General features: G+C 39.7%; 1 protein-coding gene across 2 annotated transcripts in view; it reads right to left on the bottom strand.

Moving 5' to 3' along the window:
- Nucleotides 1–11,310: 11,310 nt before the first annotated feature.
- The window catches only part of enox1 (ecto-NOX disulfide-thiol exchanger 1), a 60,152-nt gene continuing 50,696 nt past the window's right edge, over nucleotides 11,311–20,766 (bottom strand). For both annotated transcript variants that reach the window (XM_061879576.1, XM_061879577.1), the window contains 7 exons: nucleotides 17,324–17,430; nucleotides 16,950–17,067; nucleotides 16,673–16,866; nucleotides 13,425–13,532; nucleotides 12,198–12,285; nucleotides 11,877–11,962; nucleotides 11,311–11,784 (listed from right to left, as the gene is read on the bottom strand). In XM_061879576.1, coding sequence (XP_061735560.1) covers nucleotides 11,653–11,784; nucleotides 11,877–11,962; nucleotides 12,198–12,285; nucleotides 13,425–13,532; nucleotides 16,673–16,866; nucleotides 16,950–17,067; nucleotides 17,324–17,430 — 833 coding nt within the window. In that variant the 3' untranslated portion in view covers nucleotides 11,311–11,652. The remainder of the gene's footprint in view (nucleotides 11,785–11,876; nucleotides 11,963–12,197; nucleotides 12,286–13,424; nucleotides 13,533–16,672; nucleotides 16,867–16,949; nucleotides 17,068–17,323; nucleotides 17,431–20,766) is intronic.

Consider the following 20,766-nt stretch of genomic DNA (forward strand, 5'->3'; position numbering starts at 1 on the left):
TGCGCAGCACAAGGAAACAAGGAAAAAAAAGACATGGTTTTCCCCAAGACCATGGCGGCGGTATGACATCAAAACAACTACAACCAAATAATTGAATAGAAGGAAATATAAAATAGAAGGAAATATAAAATTTTGTCTCCTAATTTGTCATAAAGGTCATTCTAGGGACGGGTGCAATCCATTCTGCCTCTAAATCCCTTTGAAGGCCTACTGAAATGAGATTTTCTTATTCAAACGGGGATAGCAGGTCCATTCTATGTGTCATACTTGATCATTTCGAGATATTGCCATATTTTTGCTGAAAAGATTTAGTAGAGAACATCGACGATAAAGTTCGCAACTTTTGGTCGCTAATAGAAAAGCTCTGCCTTTACCGGAAGTCGCAGATGATGACGTCACCCGTGTAAGGGCTCCTCACATCCTCACATTATTTTTAATGGGATCCTCCAACAAAAAGAGCTATTCGGACCAAGAAAACGAAAATTTTGCCATTAATTTGAGCAAGGATGAAAGATTCGTGTTTGAGGATATTGAAAACGACGGACTAGAAAAAAATAAAATAAAATCAAGTTTAAAAAAAAAAAACGCGATTTCATTGGGACGGATTCAGATGTTTTTAGACACATTTACTAGGATAATTCTGGGAAATCCCTTATCTTTCTATTGTGTTGCTAGTGTTTTAGTGAGTTTAATAGTACCTGATAGTCGCAAGGGTGTGTCCACGGGTGTCTTAAGGCCAGTGTCTGATGGAAGTCGACGGCAGCTGTATGGACGGCACAAGCTCAGCTGATCTCAGGTAAGTGGCGACTTTTTACCACAATTTTCTCACTGAAAACTGCTGGTTGACATGGAGTCGGAATCTGCTCTGATCCATAGGAAAAGCTTCACCTCCGGGAATTTTAAACAAGGAATCACCGTGTGTTTGTGTGGCTAGAGGCTAAAGCTTCCCAACTCCATCTTTCTACTTTGACTTCTCCATTATTAAGTGAACAAATTGCAAACATTTCAGCAAGACAGATGTCCAAAATACTGTGTAATTATGCGGTTAAAGTAAACGACTTTTAGCTGTGTGTGTGCGCAGCGCTAATATTTCCTAACAATCTGTGACGTCACGCGTACACGTCATCATTGTTGTCCGTTAGGTGCAGTTGTCCGGGGACGTTTCCAGTTGATTTTGGGAAGGTGGGAAAAAGTTTCTACCACTGCAGGGTTTGTCAGCACAAACAGTTTGTCTTTTGTTGTGATGAAGTTTTTTTGAGCAGTGTCCTCCTTGTCAGCGACAAGTGGTCTTTCCGTTGATAAAAACATTGTGTGCCACCACTCAGTGCAGCAGAAGTAGAGGTTGCCAAATGTAAAAGTTCAGTCACACTTTTCCAGCAAATCTATTTCACAGATTTAACTCACTTTTCCCACATTTAGCAAATCTTCATCTCAATTAAGTTTAAATTAAATGTTGCCTCTAAATATTATTTCTCAATGTTAAATGTCAATGCTAATTCTAAATCTAAATATTACATTTAAATCTAAATGTTGTATCTAAACCTAAATCTTTACATATAAATGTTGAATCTAAATCTAAATATTAGATCTAAATATTAAATCTAACTCCAAATGTAAGCGCTAACTGTATAGATCTTAAATAAAAAATCTAAATGTTAAATCTAAATATTAAATCTAAATGTAAGCGCTAAATATTATATCTAAACATAGATCTTAAAAATATAAATCTAAATTCTAAATCTTAAATCTAAATCTTAATTTTAAATCTTAAATATAAATGTAAATGTAAGCGCTAAATGTGAAATCTAAACCTAAATTTTTAATCTAAACCTAATTGTTGAATCCAAATAAGAATAGAAATCTAAATCTATATCCATCCATTTTCTACCGCTTATTCCCTTTGGGGTTGCGGGGGGCGCTGGTGCCTATCTCAGCTACAATCAGGCAGAAGGCGGTGTACACCCTGGACAAGTCGCCACCTCATCGCAGGGCCAACACAGATAGACAGACAACATTCACACTCACATTCTCACATTAGGGCCAATTTAGTGTTGCCAATCAACTTATCCCCAGGTGCATGCCTTTGGAAGTGGGAGGAAGCTGGAGTACCCGTAGGGAACCCACACATTCATGGGGAGAACATGCAAACCCCACACAGAAAGATCCCGAGCCCAGGATTGAACCTATGGACCTTCGTATTGTGAGGCAGACGCACTAACCCCTCTGCCACCGTGAAGCCCCTAAATCTATATCTTAAATCTAAATCTAAATCTAAAAACAAAATGTGAGCGCTGTAATTTCTTAATTCCTCGTTCACAGTTCTCAGATTGACTTTTGTTAACTGCCTCTGTTAGTTGCATGCTGTGAGCTATTTTGTGTTACCTCTGTTATAATTAAAATCCGTGTCTTACCTGCATCAGGCCACAACCTCCCGGCTGAGACCTAGCTTCTTTCCTGCGGCGGTCAAACCAATTGTTCTATTTGTTTATCTTGTTGGCTGTAGTTTTTTTATCCGGTGCCAAACTTCAAATTTCATTGTGAATGTTACAATCGCTGAATTGGGGAAACATTTTTTTTCACCCTCCTCTGTGTCTCTCTACTCTTATACTCTATTTCAAGCCAACTGGTCGAGACCGAGGTTTCTTCCTTAGAAGTGGTCTTTCCTTGCCTCCGTCGCCAAGTGCTGGGTAATGCGGGGTTCAGTCGGTTCTCTTGAATGCGTGAGGAGCGTGGTTGAACCTGTGCTCAATGTTAAAGGCCTACTGAAACCCACTACTACCCACCACACAGTCTGATAATTTTTCATCATTGATATATAAACTAACATTGCAACACATGCCAATACGGCCTTTTTAGTTTACTAAATTACAATTTTAAATTTCCCGGGAGTTTCGTCTTGGAAACGTCGTGTAATGATGACCTGTACGCAAGACGTCACGGGTTTTTAGGAAGTATGAGCGCTACGCACACACACACACAGCTAAATGTCGTCTGCTTTAACGGCATAATTATACAGTATTTTGGAGATCTGTATTGCTGAATCGTTTGCAATCTGTTCAATTAATATTGGAGAAGTCACAGTAGAAAGATGGGTTTAGAAAGCTTTAGCCTTTAGCCACACAAACACACGGTGATTCCTTGTTTTAAATTTCCGGAGGTGAAACCTTCCTATGGATCAGAGCGCGGTCAATAGAACATGGATCCCAACCACATGTCAACCAGCAGGTTTCGGTGTGAAAATTGTGGTTAAAAAGTCAGTTCTTACCGGAGAAAAGCTGAGCTTGTGCCATCCATAGCTGCCGTCGACTCCCCTGAGACACTGGCGTCAAGACATCCGTGGAGACACCCTTCCGACTATCAGGTACTGTTAAACTCACTAAAACACTAGGAACACAATAGAAAGATAAGACATTTCCCAGAATTAACCTAGTAAATGTGTCTAAAAACATCAGAATCCTTCCCAATGCAATCGCGTTTTTTTTAAAACTTTTTATTTATTTATTTTTTGTAGTCCGTCGCTATCAATATCCTCAAACACACATTTTTCATCCTCGCTCAAATTAATGGGGAAATTGTCGTTTTCTCGGGCCGAATAGCACTTTTTGTTGGAGGCTCCCCTTAAAAACAATGTGAATATGTCAGGAGCCATCAACATGTGACGTCATCGTCTGTGACTTCCGGTAGAGGCAGGGCTTTTGTCTTATCATCGAAAGTTGCAAATTTTGTCGTGGATGTTCTCTACTAAATCCTTTCAGCAAAAATATGGCAATATCGCGGATTGATCAAGTATGACACATAGAATGGACCTGCTATCCCCGTTTAAATAAGAAAATCTCATTTCAGTAGGCCTTTAAGTGCCTTAAGAAACAAAATTGGCTTGATTCTGATGCTTATTGTACTTGACTATACTTCAATTTTGTCTTGTCGTGGAGGACCTACAACATGACATTACCTGCTCAGTGGCCTTGTGGTTAGAGACTGGAAGGTCGTAAGTTCAAACCTTGGCAGAGTCATACCAGAGACTATAAAAATGGGACCCATTGCCTCCCTGCTTGGCACTCAACATCAAGGGTGGGATTTGGGGGTTAAATCACCAAATGATTCCCGAGCGCAGCCACCACTGCTGCTCACTGCTCCCCTCACCTCCCAGGGGGTGAACATGGGGATGGGTTGAATGCAGAGAATAATTTCACCACACCCAGTCTGTGTGTGACAATCATTGGGGCTTTAACTTAACTTTAACTTCCTGTTCTCTTGGACGTGTGATGCTCTCATTTTTATTCAATTTCCGTTCATGTCCTGTCTATCTCCCAATTAAGAATTGTAATTGTTCAAACACAGGAATCAAACACATTCTTAGCAACGAAATGTAAATGTCAACATAATAAACACATGGCGAGAATGACTTACTAGCAATAAACATGACGAAGGCGTCAAGTTTCAAGAGCCCAAATAATCAGGGGGCAGACATCGAAATGTGGATGTTTTGTCAGAAACTGCCTCCTCAGGTCATATTCCATCGAGACTGTGTTTACTTAATTGCAAAGTTAACACATCGGCTGTCACACTGCACCGTCGACAAATGTATTATTATAAATAAATAAATAAATGGGTTGTACTTGTATAGCGCTTTTCTACCTTCAAGGTACTCAAAGCGCTTTGACACTACTTCCACATTTACCCATTCACACACACATTCACACACTGATGGAGGGAGCTGCCATGCAAGGCGCCAACCAGCACCCATCAGGAGCAAGGGTGAAGTGTCTTGCTCAGGACACAACGGACGTGACGAGATTGGTTCTAGGTGGGATTTGAACCAGTGACCCTCGGGTTGCGCACGGCCACTCTCCCACTGCGCCACGCCGTCCCCCGTATTCTGCCTTTGCTACTTGTTTCCAGCGTGTGCAGCTAGTTAACAGTATGAAGAATAAGAAGCTCCAGTTTTTGTTGAGGATCGATGTTCTTTCATGTGCATTATTTTCCTTCCTCATTTTTATTTCCTTACAATTCTTCCTTCATTTATGTTTGTAAGACTGGAAATTTAAACATAAAATAAACATAACAAAAGTACAACGTCCATTGTGTATTTTCCATCCATCCATCCATACATTTTCTACCGCTTATTCCCTTCGGGGTCGCAGGAGGCGCTGGTGCCTATCTCAGCTACAATCGGGCGGAAGGCGGTGTACACCCTGGACAAGTCGCCACCTCATCACAGGGCCATTGTGTATTTTACATAAATAAAATAGAAGATTTAGTGTAATATAGTCACTATAAATGACAAACGTTCACACATATTGAAATTACACAACATTTCCCTGCTTGGCATTCAGCTTCAAGGGTTGGAATTGGGGGTTAAATCACCAAAAATGATTCCCAGGCGCGGCACCGTTGCTGCCCACTGCTCTCCTCACCTTCCAGGGGGTGAACGAGGAACAAGGGGATGGGTCAAATACAGAGGACCAATTTAATAACACCTTGTGTGTGTGTGTGTGTGACAATCAATGGTACTTTAACTTTACTTCATACCAGGGGTGTGGGAAACAATCGATTCGAATTTGAATCGCGATTCTCACGCTGTGCGATTCAGAATCGATTCTCGTTTTTAAAAAATTGCCAGAGCCCCCCGCAACCCCAAAAGGGAATAAGCGGTAGAAAATGGAAAATGGATTTTTTTTTCTATTATCTAACAAAACAATACACAGCAATACCATAACAATGCAATCCAATTCCAAAACCAAACCTGACCCAGCAACACTCAGAACTGCAATAAACAGAGCAATTGAGAGAAGACACAAACACGACAAGGAACAAACCAAAAGTAGTGAAACAAAAATGAATATTATCAACAACAGTATCAATATTAGTGATAATTTCAGCATAGCAGTGATTAAAAATCCCTCATTGACATTATCGTTAGACATTTATAAAAATAAAAATAAAAACAATAGCGTCACAGTGGCTTACACTTGCATCGCATCTCATAAGCTTGACAACACACTGTGTCCAATATTTTCACAAAGATAAAATAAGTCATATTTTTGGTTTGTTAAATAGTTAAAACAAATTGACGTTATTGCAATCAGTTGATAAAACATTGTCCTTTACAATTATAAAAGCTTTTTACAAAAATCTACTACTCTGCTTGTATGTCAGCAGACTGGGGTACATCCTGCTGAAATCCTATGCATTGAATGAATAGTGAATCCTTTTAAATCGGGAAAAAAAATCGTTTTTGAATCAAGAATCGTGTTGAATTGAAAAAAAATTGATTTTGAATCGAATCGTGACCCCAGGAATCGAAATTGAATCAAATCGTGGGACACCCAAAGATTCGCAGCCCTACTTCATACCCAACATTTTATGTGACTTATTAGCGTTGTCGCCCTCTACTGGTCAAATTTAGCACTACATGTATTAAACGAAGCTTGATCGTTACGCTCTGACAAAAAAACAATACGACTCCGAATATAAAATACATCACAAACTCAGCAAAATTAAGGCAAAACAAATTAAATATCTTAATGCAAAATATATACTTACAAATGTTCGACCACGTTCCGTGATGACGCTTACACGCTGGGATTTCTACCATTGTTGCTGCTTGTCTGGAACAATGTGTCGTCAATTAGAAGTTCCGCCAGGAAACAATGACTCGAGCACTTGCTCAGAGTAAAAAATTCACATGTTGTTGTCCACTCGTTGTTTAAAAGTTAGATTTTTGCAATTTATTTCGATTACCGTATTTCCTTGAATTGCCGCCGGGGCGCTAATTAATTTAAAACCTCTTCTCACTCCTGCGCTTACCAAAGGCATGCGGTAAAAGTAAGCATGCGCTAATTATTTTAAGACCTCTTCTCACTCCGGCACTTACAGAAGGTATGCAGTAAAAATTTGAGTGTGATGTAAGCTTGGACCTTGAATCCTACTGAGTTGCTCTTAATCTTCTTCCCTTTATCCGATTTTAAATTACCAGTATTGAAATCAGCCTCCTCCATTTTGAAAATGATGACCGGGAAAGTGTCACTCGTGACGTCACGAGTTTGACCAGGCGGTAATACTAAGCACGCGCTAATTATTTTGGGAAGAAAGTTTGACCCAGCAGTAATTCAAGGCAGGCGCATACTATATGCCCTGCGGCAATTCAAGGAAATACGGTATTTTAGAATAGTATTCTTCTACTCACCCCACTTCTGCTTCTCTGTGACACATACGTTTCGCTGTCACCCCCTGCGGGTTGGCGGGAGCACTGCTTGCATGATCAAGTCTAGTTTTAATGGTTTCATCAAGCCTATTTGGGGGATGTTCGGCGGGCCAAATGAAAAGCGTTGGCGGGCCACCAGTTGAATAGGCCTGTAAATATTATATGCTGATTCTGTCTTTTTTTTAGACATGTTGAATTGTGAAAATGTAAACATATGTTCCTTAATGTAACCATGACCATTATGCACAGGAGTGAAAACAATTATGCTGGCTCACTTTTATGTCTTTTCCACTTTTTTTAGTCGCGGAACCTTTTCATCCATCCACTGCATGCACATATGAATTAACACATGAATGAATGAATGAATGAATAAATGAATGAATGAATGAATGCATGCATTACAGTTAATAACATCACGTGTGGCTTTTACTGAAATACTGCATGTTGTATCAATCACAAGCTGCAGGGTCTACTTTTGTCCAGCAGATGGGAGTGTTGCATCAGAAACTATATGAGCACTGATGCAAGCCATATAATTGGCGATATTAATAAGTATAATAAATATATATACTAATGTAAATACGTGAGACCATCCCCGACTTCATGAGTCATGTTAATTTATTTAACTTTGAACAAGTCACAATTGTACTTCTTCTCACACTTGCATGACAGTTAAGAATGTTAAAATGTGACCGCGTGCGCGTGAAGGTCATTTTAATTGTCTTTTCCACATTAGACATCTTTTTTGTTGTTATTTTCATTGCGTATCCCACCCATCCTACCACTGAATGAATGAATGAATCCATTCTGGTCAAGAACATCATGTATGAGACAGTGTATTGAAGTTTGAGTGACTTAATTTATCACCAAAAAGGGATTTTGACGTCAGCCACAAGCCTAAGGTTGCAGTTTGGCCAACAGAAGGGAGTGTTGCATCACTCAACGGGTAGAGCGGGCGTCCGGAAACTTGAGGGTTCCCGGTTCGATTCTAGTCGCTGCAGTTGAGTCCTAGGGCACCCACCTTGATCCCAGTGCCACCCACTAGTATAAGTGTAGCTTACCACCACCAAGCTTGGACGTATGGGTTTGCCAATGTAAAGCACTTTGAGACAATTGTGAAAAGGCGCTGTATAAAGAGGATTCATTCATTCATAAACTATATGAGCACTGTTATATACAAGCCATGTTATATACAGTGTGACTATAATAATATATAACGATAACTATCACCACCAAAATTGGATCACTTCAGTATCCCATTTCTGACATCCATCCATTCATTTTCTACCACTTATCCCTTTCAGGGTCGCGGGGGTTGCTGGAGCCTATCTCAGCTACAATCAGGCAGAAGGCGGCGTACACCCTGGACAAGTCACCATTTCATCGCAGGGCCAACACAGATAGACAGACAACATTCACACTCACATTCTCACATTAGGGCCAATTTGGTGTTGCCAATCAACCTATCCCCAGGTGCATGTTTTTGGAGGTGGGAGGAAGTTGGAATGTACCCGGAGGGAACCCGCAAGCAGTCACAGGGACAAAATGCAAACTCCACACAGAAAGATCCCAAGCGCAGGATCAAACCCAGAACCTTCGTATTGTGAGGTAGATGCACAAACCTCTCTTTCACCGTGCTGCCCCCATTTCTGACAGTCTGATTTAAATTCACTTTGTCCCTGTGGGTGTAGGTGGGGGCCCCGAGCATGCAAGCACAGAAAAGTTTCACCTAAACGTAAATTAATATAGTAGAAATTATTCAAAATTTAATGGCTTGTTCCTTTTCTCTTTTCTGACATTTTCTGAAAGTTTAATCAGAATCCACCCATAACCTTTGGAGCTGATGAGTTGCTAACAGACAAACAAACCCCTCGAGGAAATTTTAAAGAGTAGGATAATTAGGGCTGTGAATCTTCGGACATCACACAATTTGATTCGATTCTTGCGGGTGACAATTCGATTCAGAACCAATTTTCAATTCAAAACGATTCCTGATTCAAAATCAGTAGTTTTTTTTAATTAACATTGGATGCCAGTCATGATTAACTACAATGCCCATCCATCCATTTTCTACCGCCTATTCCCTTTTTGGGGTCGCAGGAGGCGCTGGCGCCTATCTCAGCTACAATAGGGCAGAAGGCGGTGTACACCCTGGACAAGTCGCCACCTCATTGCAGGGCCGATTAACTACAATGCTTTGTAAAATATATGAACAGTTCGGATCAATTTCTATGTTACTTAAAAGAAAACTGGCATTTTTAAATAAAATTCTACCCAAACATTTAATAAAGTCAAATATAAGTAAGGCAACAAGGACAGTATCCAACATTCCCCTTTTCTAAAGTAAATCTGTACAGCATATATGATCCTCTGCATGTATATATATATATATATATATATATATATATATATATATATATTCATATACATACTGTACATATACACACACAGATATACATACATACATAGGCATAGGGAGTTTTTCTACAAACATTCGTGGAAGAATGGGCCGCTCTCAGCTTTATTATAAGAAAAGTGAAGAGTTTGGGAACAACAGCAACTCAGCCACCAAGTGGTAGGCCAAGTGAACTGACAGAGAGGGGCCAGCGGCTGCTGAAGCGCATAGTGCAAAGAGGGCGCCGACTTTCTGCACAGTCAGTTGCTACAGCGCTCCAAACTTCATGTGACCTTCCAATTAGCCCACGTGCAGTACGCAGAGAGCTTCATGGAATGGGTTTCCATGGCCGAGCAGCTGCATCTAAGCCATAGTGGTGTAAAGCACGTTGCCACTGGATTCTAGAGCAGTGGAAACGCCTTCTCTGGAGTGATGAATCACGCTTTTCCATCTGGCAATCTGATGAACGAGTCTGGGTTAGGAGGTTGCAAGGAGAACGCTACATTTTGGACTCCATTGTGCCAAGTGTGAAATATGGTGGAGGAGGAATTATGGTGTGGAGTTGTTTTTTAGTAGTTGGGCTTGGCCTCTTAGTTGCAGTAAAAGGAACTTTGAATGCTCCAGAATACCAAAACATTTTGGACAATTCCATGCTCCCAACCTTGTAGGGACAGTTTGGAGCGGGACCCTTCCTCTTCCAACATGACTGTGCACCAGTGCACAAAGCAAGGTCCATGAAGACATGGATGACAGAGTCTGGTGTGGATGAACTTGACTGGCCTGCACAGAGTCCTGACTTGAACCCGATAGAACACCTTTGGGATGAATTAGAACGGAGACTGAGAGCCAGGCCTTATCGACCAACATCAGTGTGTGACCTCACCAATGCGCTTTTGGAAGAATGGTCGAAAATTCCTATAAACACACTCCGCAACCTTGTGGACAGCCTTCCCAGAAGAGTTGTAGCTGTAATAGCTGCACAAAGTGGACCGACATCATATTGAACCCTATGGGTTAGGAATGGGATGGCACTCCAAGTTCATGTAAGTCAAGGCAGGTGGCCAAATACTTTTGGCAATATAGTGTTTATATGTATGTATATGTGTATATATATCTACATAATATATACTCATATATGTATATACACGTATATGAATATATACATATTTGTATATATGCACGTATATATATACACATATAATTATACATCTATATATATACATAAACTGTATGTGTATCCATGTATATATACATATATTTTTTTATTGATTTTAATCGATTAACAATCGTTACAAATAAGAATCGTAATTCGGTCAAAAATAAATTCTTTGGACACCCCTAACAATAATAAAATGATGTATAGAATAGTGACAGACAGAAGAAAAGGGATTCATAATTCAACTGATGCTGTGGCCAAAGACAAAATTGTCACAAAACACATTTTAAGATATTCAACATCCTGCTGGCATCTGGCAGCTAAAGTGGATAGTGCATCTCCCGAATTCGTCACGTTTCATGTATCAGGTAAACCGCAATGAATGGGGCCATATGAATCCCCTCCCTACCATATAGTTATAGTACAATGATAGTATAAATACCAATCAGATACTTATGATTGTCAGGTGAACAGTTCGAAGAGGACCCCGCTTCTCGCCCTCAGCTGGGATAGGCTCCGCCCACAGCACAAAAAAAAAAATCACGACTGAGCTCGTTTTGACGACTTCCTCTTTAATAAAAATCTCCGTATTCATCAAAAGCAAACACAAAATTTTAAGCCTTTGACTGACGTTAGAACAGAAAAAAAAAACATCCATGAGGATTAAGACATGAAAGTAGGCGGAGCTTGATGCCAAAAACCCCCAATAGAAGATTCTCATCAGTGTTGGCGTGACAGCAGGGGCGTCACATCACACACACCCCTGCAGGTCATAGCGGTCCCTGGAGGCAGTGAACGTTCACCACCTCAGTGTCAACGTGATGGCCGCCCACTGCGTCAATCACTGTGTGCGCGCGCGTGTGCGTGTGTGTGTGTGTGTGTGTGTATCCTGAGTCATCCCGAAGTGAGGCTGTCAAACCCACAGAACTTCCAGCGTTTCTCCAAAGTGGCTCCCACGCCGCTCAGCTCCTGCCTGAACATAAGGGGCAGTCGAACCATGAGGCGCTCCAGCTGCCCCGCGGACACCTACACACACAAACACACAAACACACTTAGACACGCAAACACACACCACTGTGCACCACGAACATAACTTTCAAGGAGGAGTGTGTGTATACCTTGGAGTCAAGTCTCTGCATGTAAGACCACAAATACTCCAGGTTGGCTCCGAATGGGTGAACATGGAGGAAGGTCGAAATCACACCTGAGGTCGGCAGGATAGGAGAGGAGAACATTGTTGAAATGTTTTTGATGATTTTTAAGCCGTGCACGCTTGCACAGGGAGAAGTTTGAATTATTTTGACTTTTAAAATGTGACCAAAAACTGTGTTCTGGTGTTCACACAGTGACACTGTCATGATGGACACAGTTTGACCCTGAAGAAGAGTTTGCAATCGTGACAAGGAACGCATGGCCGCCGTGATGACATCATCACTCACCCAGAAGCAGGGCCTCTTTTTCTGAAAGGACGACGTTACTTCTCCTGCCCATGCTGAGGTACGTTGATGGGGGACACCCGCTGACCCCCTGAACACACGGAGAAATATGAAACAAATACAATGAAGTCACTCACGATGTAACACATGGAGCAGCTCTAGGGCGGAGCCCTGTGGAACGCCGATGTTTTAGGAAGAAGAAAACAAAGAGAAAAAAGGAAACTAAGAGGAAGCAGAACAAAAAATAATTAAAAAGGAGAAAGGAGAAAAGAGTGGAGAGAAGTGGATGAGGACAACGAAAAAGAAAAGGAAGAAAAAAAAGAAGAAAAGCAAGACGAAAAACAAAGAGAAGAAGAAAAAGTAAAGGAAGAAAAACAACAACAAAAAACAAGATGAAAAACCAACAGAAGAAAAACAAGAAGTAGAAGAAAAAGAAGAAAAACTAAATGAAGAAAAACTACAACAAAAAACAAATAAACAAAGAAAAACAAGAAGAAGAAAAAGTAAAAGAAGAAAAACAACAACAAAAAAGACAAACAATTAAAAAGTAAAAGAAGAGCAAAAACAAGAACAAGAAAAACAACAAAACAAAAGACAAACAAAAAACAAGAATAAGCAGAAAATGATAGGAACAATAACAAGAAGAATAAAAATAAGAACAACAAGAAGGAAAATGATAAAAACAGGAAGAATAAGAACAACAGGACAAGGGAGAAAATGCATAAGAAACAGTAGAAGGAAAAGGATGACGAGAAGAACAAAGGACAGAACAGTAACCAGAACACAAAGATGAAAAAAACAAGTGGAAGAATTTAAAAAAAGGATAGGACGAATAGGAACAAGTTTAAAAATAAAAATAAAAATAAAAGAAGGAAGAAGACAAATAAGAAGAAAAAGACAAATAAAAATTAGAAGAGAAAGAGGAAGAGGAAGAAGAAAAGAACGAGTGAAGAAGAAGAGGAAGGAGAAGAGAAGTAAATCAGAACAAGAAGAACTTTGGTAGAAGAAAATGACAGAGAAGACGAAAAAAAAGAAAATGGTCAAGAAAAAGAGAAGCAAGTCGAAGATAAAAAAGCAGAAGAATAGGAATAAGTGACAGAAGACGTAGAAAAGGAAGAAGAAGAAGAAGAAGAAGAAGAAGAAGAAGAAGAAGAAGAAGAAGAAGAAGAAGATGATGAAGAAGAAGAAGAAGAAGAAGAAGAAGAAGAAGAAATACAGGATCCAGTTCACCTTGTCTTGGAGCGAGAGCACCTCCCCTTCCAGGAAGTGATGCTCCTCTCTCGCTTGCTCTAACTCCGCCTCCTTGCTCGCCAGCTGCTCCTGCAGTCTGTGGAGCTGCTGAGAGCCAAATAGACACATTAACATGACATCACAGGTGTGTGTGTGTGTGTGTGTGTGTGTGTGTGTGTGTGTGTGTGTGTGTGTGTGTGTGTGTGTGTGTGTGTGTGTGTGCGACATTACATTTCTAAATAAAATGGGGTATCGACTAATCCAAATAGTTCCTTCAATCCCCAGCAGAGGGAGACATTCCAGCATCTGGATGTTCAACACTAACATTTGTTTAGTGCTGCCTCCTTTTCTTTTGCCCCACTTTTCATGCGCTTTGTTTTTGATTCAAAGTCTTCACCCAAACCTGGTTTTCGTACAAGCGTCTCTGTTATCCTGCCAACATCCCGCCAAACTAAATTGTTTGTTTGCTCACGTTTCCTTCCCAGAGTCAAGGGTCCAAACAAAGAACTGTAGGTGTTGACTCAGTCTCTTTGCTTGTTTTTCTCTGGAGTATGATAATAATCCAGCATGCGGCCAAAGAAAGTTGTGAGTGCCAACACTTTGACAAAGAAGGTGAGAAACACTATTAAATTGAAGCAAGCACTGAAAACAAAGGCTCTCTCCTCCACTACTTCCTCCCCGCTCCTCGCCATCTTCGCCAACAATAGTCTTCAATAAAAAGTATTAAACCCACTGAATGTGTGCTGTGTTAATTTTTTGGGTGTTTTGGATCCATTACTTTGATTTACATTATTTCTTAGGAGAACAAATTCAGGTGTAGCCCGACATTTTGAAACTCATTTCTAAAAAAAAACAAAATACTGTTTAAATACTGTACACATACTGGAGAAATGCTGTTTAAATACTGTATACATACTTTATAAATACCATTTAAATACTGCAAGAATACTGCTTAAATACTGTAAAATTACTGCATTAAATAATAATGTTTAAAAAGCTGTATAAAATACAGTTTAAATACTGCATATATACCGTTGGAATCCTGAAAATATACTGTATATATAATGTTAGAATACTGTATGAAATACTGTATTAATACTATATAGATACAGTTTAAATACTGTAAAAACACGTTCTAATTACTGTATGAATACTATTTAAACACTTTATAAATCCAGTTTAATTACTGTATAAATATTGTTTAAATACCGTATAAATACAGTTTAAATACTGTATAATTACTGTTTAAATACAGTATAAAGACACTTAAAATACTGTATAAGTACTATACTAATACAGTATAAATACTGTATAAATACCATTAGAATTCTGTACGAATACCGTTTAAATACCGTATGAATAAAGTATAAATACTGTATAAATATTGTATGAATACCGTTTGAATACCGTATAAAAACTGTATTAATACCACTTAAATACTGCATAAATACTGTATGAGTACAGTATAAATACTGTATGAATACTATTTAAATACCGTATGAGTACCGTTTGAATACTGTATTAATACCATTTAAGTACTGTTTAAATACTTAATGAATACTGTATAAGTCTTGTATAAATACCGTATGAATACTGTAAAAGTACAGTATAAACACCATATAAATATCATATAAATACTTTATTAATACCCTTTAAATACTGTTTAAATATTGTATGAATACAGTTTAAATACCGTATAAATATTGTATAATTACTGTATGAGTCTTGTATAAATACTGTTAAGGCACTGTATAAATACCTTATAGGGACGGCGTGGCGCAGTGGGAGAGTGGCCGTACGCAACCCGAGGGTCCCTGGTTCAAATCCCGCCTAGTACCAACCTCGTCACGTCCGTTGTGTCCTGAGCAAGACACTTCACCCTTGCTCCTGATGGCTGGTTGGCGCCTTGCATGGCAGCTCCCTCCATCAGTGTGTGAATGTGTGTGTGAATGGGTAAATGTGGAAGTAGTGTCAAAGCGCTTTGAGTACCTTGAAGGTAGAAAAGCGCTATACAAGTACAACCCATTTAACCCATTTATTTATATATACTGTAAAAATGCCATATGAATACTGTATAATAAAGTATAAACTCTGTATTAATAGTGTATAGTACTGTGTTAATACCATATAAATACTGTATGGACACAGTTTGGGTACATTTATACTGTGTAAATACTGTATAAATACTGTATATATATTATTTAAATACAGTATACTGTGTAAAAACTGTATAAATACAGTATGAATACCATATAAATAATGTATGAATACCATTTAAATATAGTATAAATACTGTTCAAATACTGTATAAATACCGTATGAATACCGTATAAATACTGTATGAATACAGTTTGAATACAGCACAAATACTGTGTAAATACTGTATAAATACTGTATAAATACCATTTGAATACAGTATAACTACTGTGTAAATACCGTATAAATATTGTATGAATACCATTTAAATACTGTACTAATATTGTTTGAATACCGTTTAAATACGGTATTTTATAAGTACTTTATGAATACTGTATAGTACTGTGTAAATATTGCATAAATAATACTGTATACAGTATAAATACTGTGTAAATACTGTGTAAATACTGTATGAATACAAGTATGAATACTGTGTAAATACTGTATGAATATTGTATGAATACCGTACAAATACCGTTTGAATACAGTATAAGTACTGTGTAAATACTGTACGACTATTGTTTAAATACAGTATAAATATTGTATGAATATCATATAAATACAGCATAAATACTGTTTAGATACCGTATAAATGCCATATAAATACAGTGTAAATATTGTAAATACCGTATGACTAACGTATAAATATTGTGTAAATACTGTATGAAAATCGTATAAATATTGTGTAAATACCATACAAATATCCTACGAATATTGTATAAATAGTGTGTGAATATTGTATAAATACAGTAAAAATACTGTGTAGATACCATACAAATATCCTATGAATATTGTATAAATACTGTGTAAATACTGTATGAATATCGTATAAACACAGTATAAATACTGTATAAAAACCGTTTAAATACTGTATAAATACCAAATAAATACCGTACAAATATCGTATGAATATTGTATTTATACAGTATAAATACAGCATACATACTGTGTAAATGTCATATGAATACTCTTCAGATACTGTACTAATATAGTTTAAATCCAGTATCAGTACTGTATAAGACGTGTAAAAGAGCGTGTAGAAGAAGAAGAACCTGCTGCACGCTGACGACGCTCTGCTGCAGCAGCTGCAGGGAAGTGTCAGGGAGGTTCCACCCGACTGCGTTGTTGTTGTCCTCTCTGCACACCTCCTTCTGAGCAAGCTCCGCCTCCTTCACGTAAGCCTCCAGCTGCCATCGCAGGGAGACGTTCTCCTCTCGAAGACACGCCTCCCTCTGATCGCACGCCCCTAGGGGGAGGAGTCAAGGCCAGACAGGGGCACGGTCAGGCGCTGTACACGCCCCGCACGCCATGGCGTGTTTTCTAACGTACCGTTGTCCTCACAGCGCATCTTCTTGCACGGGCTTTCGTCGGAGTCTTCATCCGACATCTCCATCTCCTCTTCGTGTCGGAATCCCATGATCTCGTCACCGTGGACTTTCATCAGCTCCTGGAACGCCATGAACATCATCACTGTCCACGGATAATAGCTTCTTACTATCATTTCTGCACACTCTTCTGCAGCACTGTTGCTATGGCGACAGGTCCTCCATGTACACTTACCAGCACCGGCTCGCAGCAGATCGGTTGTTAGTTCAAGCCTGCTTTGTGTGGGCGGAGCCCCACAATGACCACTGACTGGGCACAAAACTCTTTGACTGACTTCCTGTGGGAGGGGACAGCGGACAGGAAGAAGGCGTACCAACCTCGCACTGCTTGCGCCAAATGTCTAGGTTCTTGCGCTGAGCTTTAGAGAAATGGTCCCATGCCTTTTGTCTGCAGGCGGCGGCGAACACGGCTGAGATCTGCTCGACTTTGGGGTCAGCCGGGGAGGGGCCGGGGTGGGCAAGGAGGGGAATCGAGACACAAAAGAAAACATTTTATGTGTTTGTGTGTGCCGTGATTCGGACCCAGGACTAGCTCGGGGCCGATGGGTGGGAGGAGTCATGTCATGGCCTGGTACCGGCCCTTTTCTAAGTTCTCTACTCCCATTGTACAGTATGTACATGTACTTAGACCAAGGTCGTACTTACACATGTACTTGCATGGTACTTGTATTGTACTTACACAAGTACTTACACATGTACTTGCATGGTATTTACACATGTACTTACACATGTACTTGCATGGTACTTACACATGTACTTACACATGTACTTGCATGGTATTTACACATGTACTTGCATGGTATTTACACATGTACTTACACATGTACTTGCATGGTACTTACATTGTACTTACACATGTACTTACACATGTACTTACACATGTACTTACACATGTACTTGCTTGGTACTTGCATTGTACTTACACATGTACTTCATTGTACTTACATTCTACTTACACATGTACTTGCATTGTACTTACATTGTACTTACGCATTGCACTTATATTGTACTTACATTGTATCTACATTGTACTCACACATGTAGTAACATAGCACTTACATTGCACTTACACTGTACCCACACATGTACGTGATTGTACTTCATTGTACCTACATTGTACTCACATGTGTACTTACATTGTACTTACATTGTACTTACATTGTACTTATACATATACTTACATTGTACCTACTTTGTACTTACACATGTACTTACATTGTACTTATACATATACTTACATTGTACCTACTTTGTACTTACACATGTACTTACATTGTACTTATGTTGTACTTACACATATACTTCATTGTACTTACATTTTCCCTACATTGTACACTCACACATGTACTTACATTGTACTTACATGCGTGTTTGCCCCCCCACATGCAGGTTGACTTGCTCCATGGCTGACACGTGATGTCATAGGTCACATGATCACGTCATTATATTTACATTTCCAACTTGTTTTTGACTTTGACAAACCTCAATGGAGGAAAGAACATCCACGGGTTTCCTTTTCAGAGACTATGGGTGGATGGACCATAGATGGAGGATGGGTTGGATGAGTGGGTGAATAGACAGGTGCATGAAAAAAAATTAATGGGTGGATGGGTGCACTGGACAATGGATGGATGAATGTTAAAATGGATGGATGACGCAGGCTGGATAGAGGATAATGGATGGATAGGTGGACGGTTGGTGGATGGAGATGGAGGACATATGGATGGATGATAGATAGATGGATGGATAACATACGGATGGATGGATGGATGGACAGATGGATAGGTGATGGATAGATACATGGATGTGTGGAAGGATGATGTAAAAATGGGTGGGTGATTGGAAGAGTTAATGGTTAAAGAGATGATGACCTATGGATGGTTGGACGGACTGATGGGTGTATTGATAGATAGATGGATGGATGATAGATGGATAGGTGAGTAGATGATAAATGGATGGTGGATGTATAGATAGATGGATGACGTAGCCTGGTTAGAGGACGATGGACGGTTAAATAGATGATTGATGGATGCCAGGTGGATAGATGATAAATGAGTGGTTGGATGGATGGAGAGGTGGATGACGCACAGATCAATGGACGAACAGACGGACAGATGGATGGCTGGAATGATGGATGAATAGATGGATGGATGAGTGTTGGTTGGAGCGGTGGATAGTTGGATTACATATGGACGGATAGACACACAGTCGGACAGATGGATGGGTAATGGATGGATGAACGGATGATGTATAAATAGATAGGCAGATGGATAGGTAGAAGGGTGGGTTGTTGGAAGGGTCTATGGCTGGACAGATGGATGACATTTGGATGGATGGATGATAGATGAATGGGTGGATGAATGATAAATGGAGAGTGGATGTATGGATGACATAGAATGAATGGAGGATGAGAGGTAGGTGGGTGAATAGATCCAGGCATAGGTGGATGCCTGGACAGATGGAGGGATGGATGCATACATGGATGACGATGAGATATAGATAAATTGAGGGATGACAGATAAATGGATGGATAGGTGATATATAGATAGATGGATGGATGGATGGATGGATGCCTGGATAGATGGACGGATGATATATGAATGGATGGATAGTTAGGGACGGCGTGGCGCAGTGCGAGAGTGGCCGTGTGCAACCCGAGGGTCCCAGGTTCAATCCCCACCTAGTGCCAACCTTGTCACGTCCATTGTGTCCATGAGCAAGACACTTCACCCTTGCTCCTGATGGGTGCTGGTTAGAGCCTTGCATGGCAGCTCCCTCCATCGGTGTGTGAATGTGTGTGTGAATGGGTGAATGTGGAAGTAGTGTCAAAGCGCTTTGAGTACCTTGAAGGCAGAAATCCGCTATACAAATACAACGCATTTATCATTTATTTATTTTTATAGTTGATATATGGATAGATGGAAGGATGGATGGATGACAGATACATAGATACACAAATGGCTGGATAGATGACACAAATATAAATTAATGATTACAAATAGATAGATGGCTGGATGAGGGATGGATGACATGGATGGATGGATGGGTGACACATAAATAAATGGATGGATGACGGATGGATGGATGGATGGATGACATAGATAATGGATGGATGATGGATGCATGACACCATGAATTGATTAACGTGGACCCCGACTTAAACAAGTTGAAAAACTTATTCGGGTGTTACCATTTAGTGGTCAATTGTACGGAATATGTATTGTACTGTGCAATCTACTAATAAAAGTATCAATCAATCAATCAAACACATAGATAGATGGATGGATGGATGGATGGATGCCTGGATAGATGATGGATGGCTGTATAAATGGATGGATAGATGATATATAGATAGATGGATGGATGGATGATAAATAGATAGATAGGTGGATGGCTGGATAGATGACACATATGTGAATTATATGTTATATTTATAGATGTATGTATTACACATAGATAGATGGATGACGGATGGCTGACACATGGATGGATGGATGGGTAACACATAGATAGATGGATGGATGATGGATTACACAGATAATGGATGGATGATGGATGGATGGATGACACGTAGATAGATAGACGGATGGATGGATGGATGCATGACACAGATACATGGATGGATGGATGAAACATAGATAGATAGATGGATGGATGGATGATATATAGAAAGATAATGATGGATGGATGGATGGATGGATGTATGGATGAGACATAGATAAATGGATGGATGATGGCTGGATGACAGGTTGAAAGGTTGT

The sequence above is a fragment of the Nerophis ophidion genome, linkage group LG19 (assembly GCF_033978795.1).
Source record: "Nerophis ophidion isolate RoL-2023_Sa linkage group LG19, RoL_Noph_v1.0, whole genome shotgun sequence".
Lineage (NCBI taxonomy): Eukaryota > Metazoa > Chordata > Actinopteri > Syngnathiformes > Syngnathidae > Nerophis > Nerophis ophidion.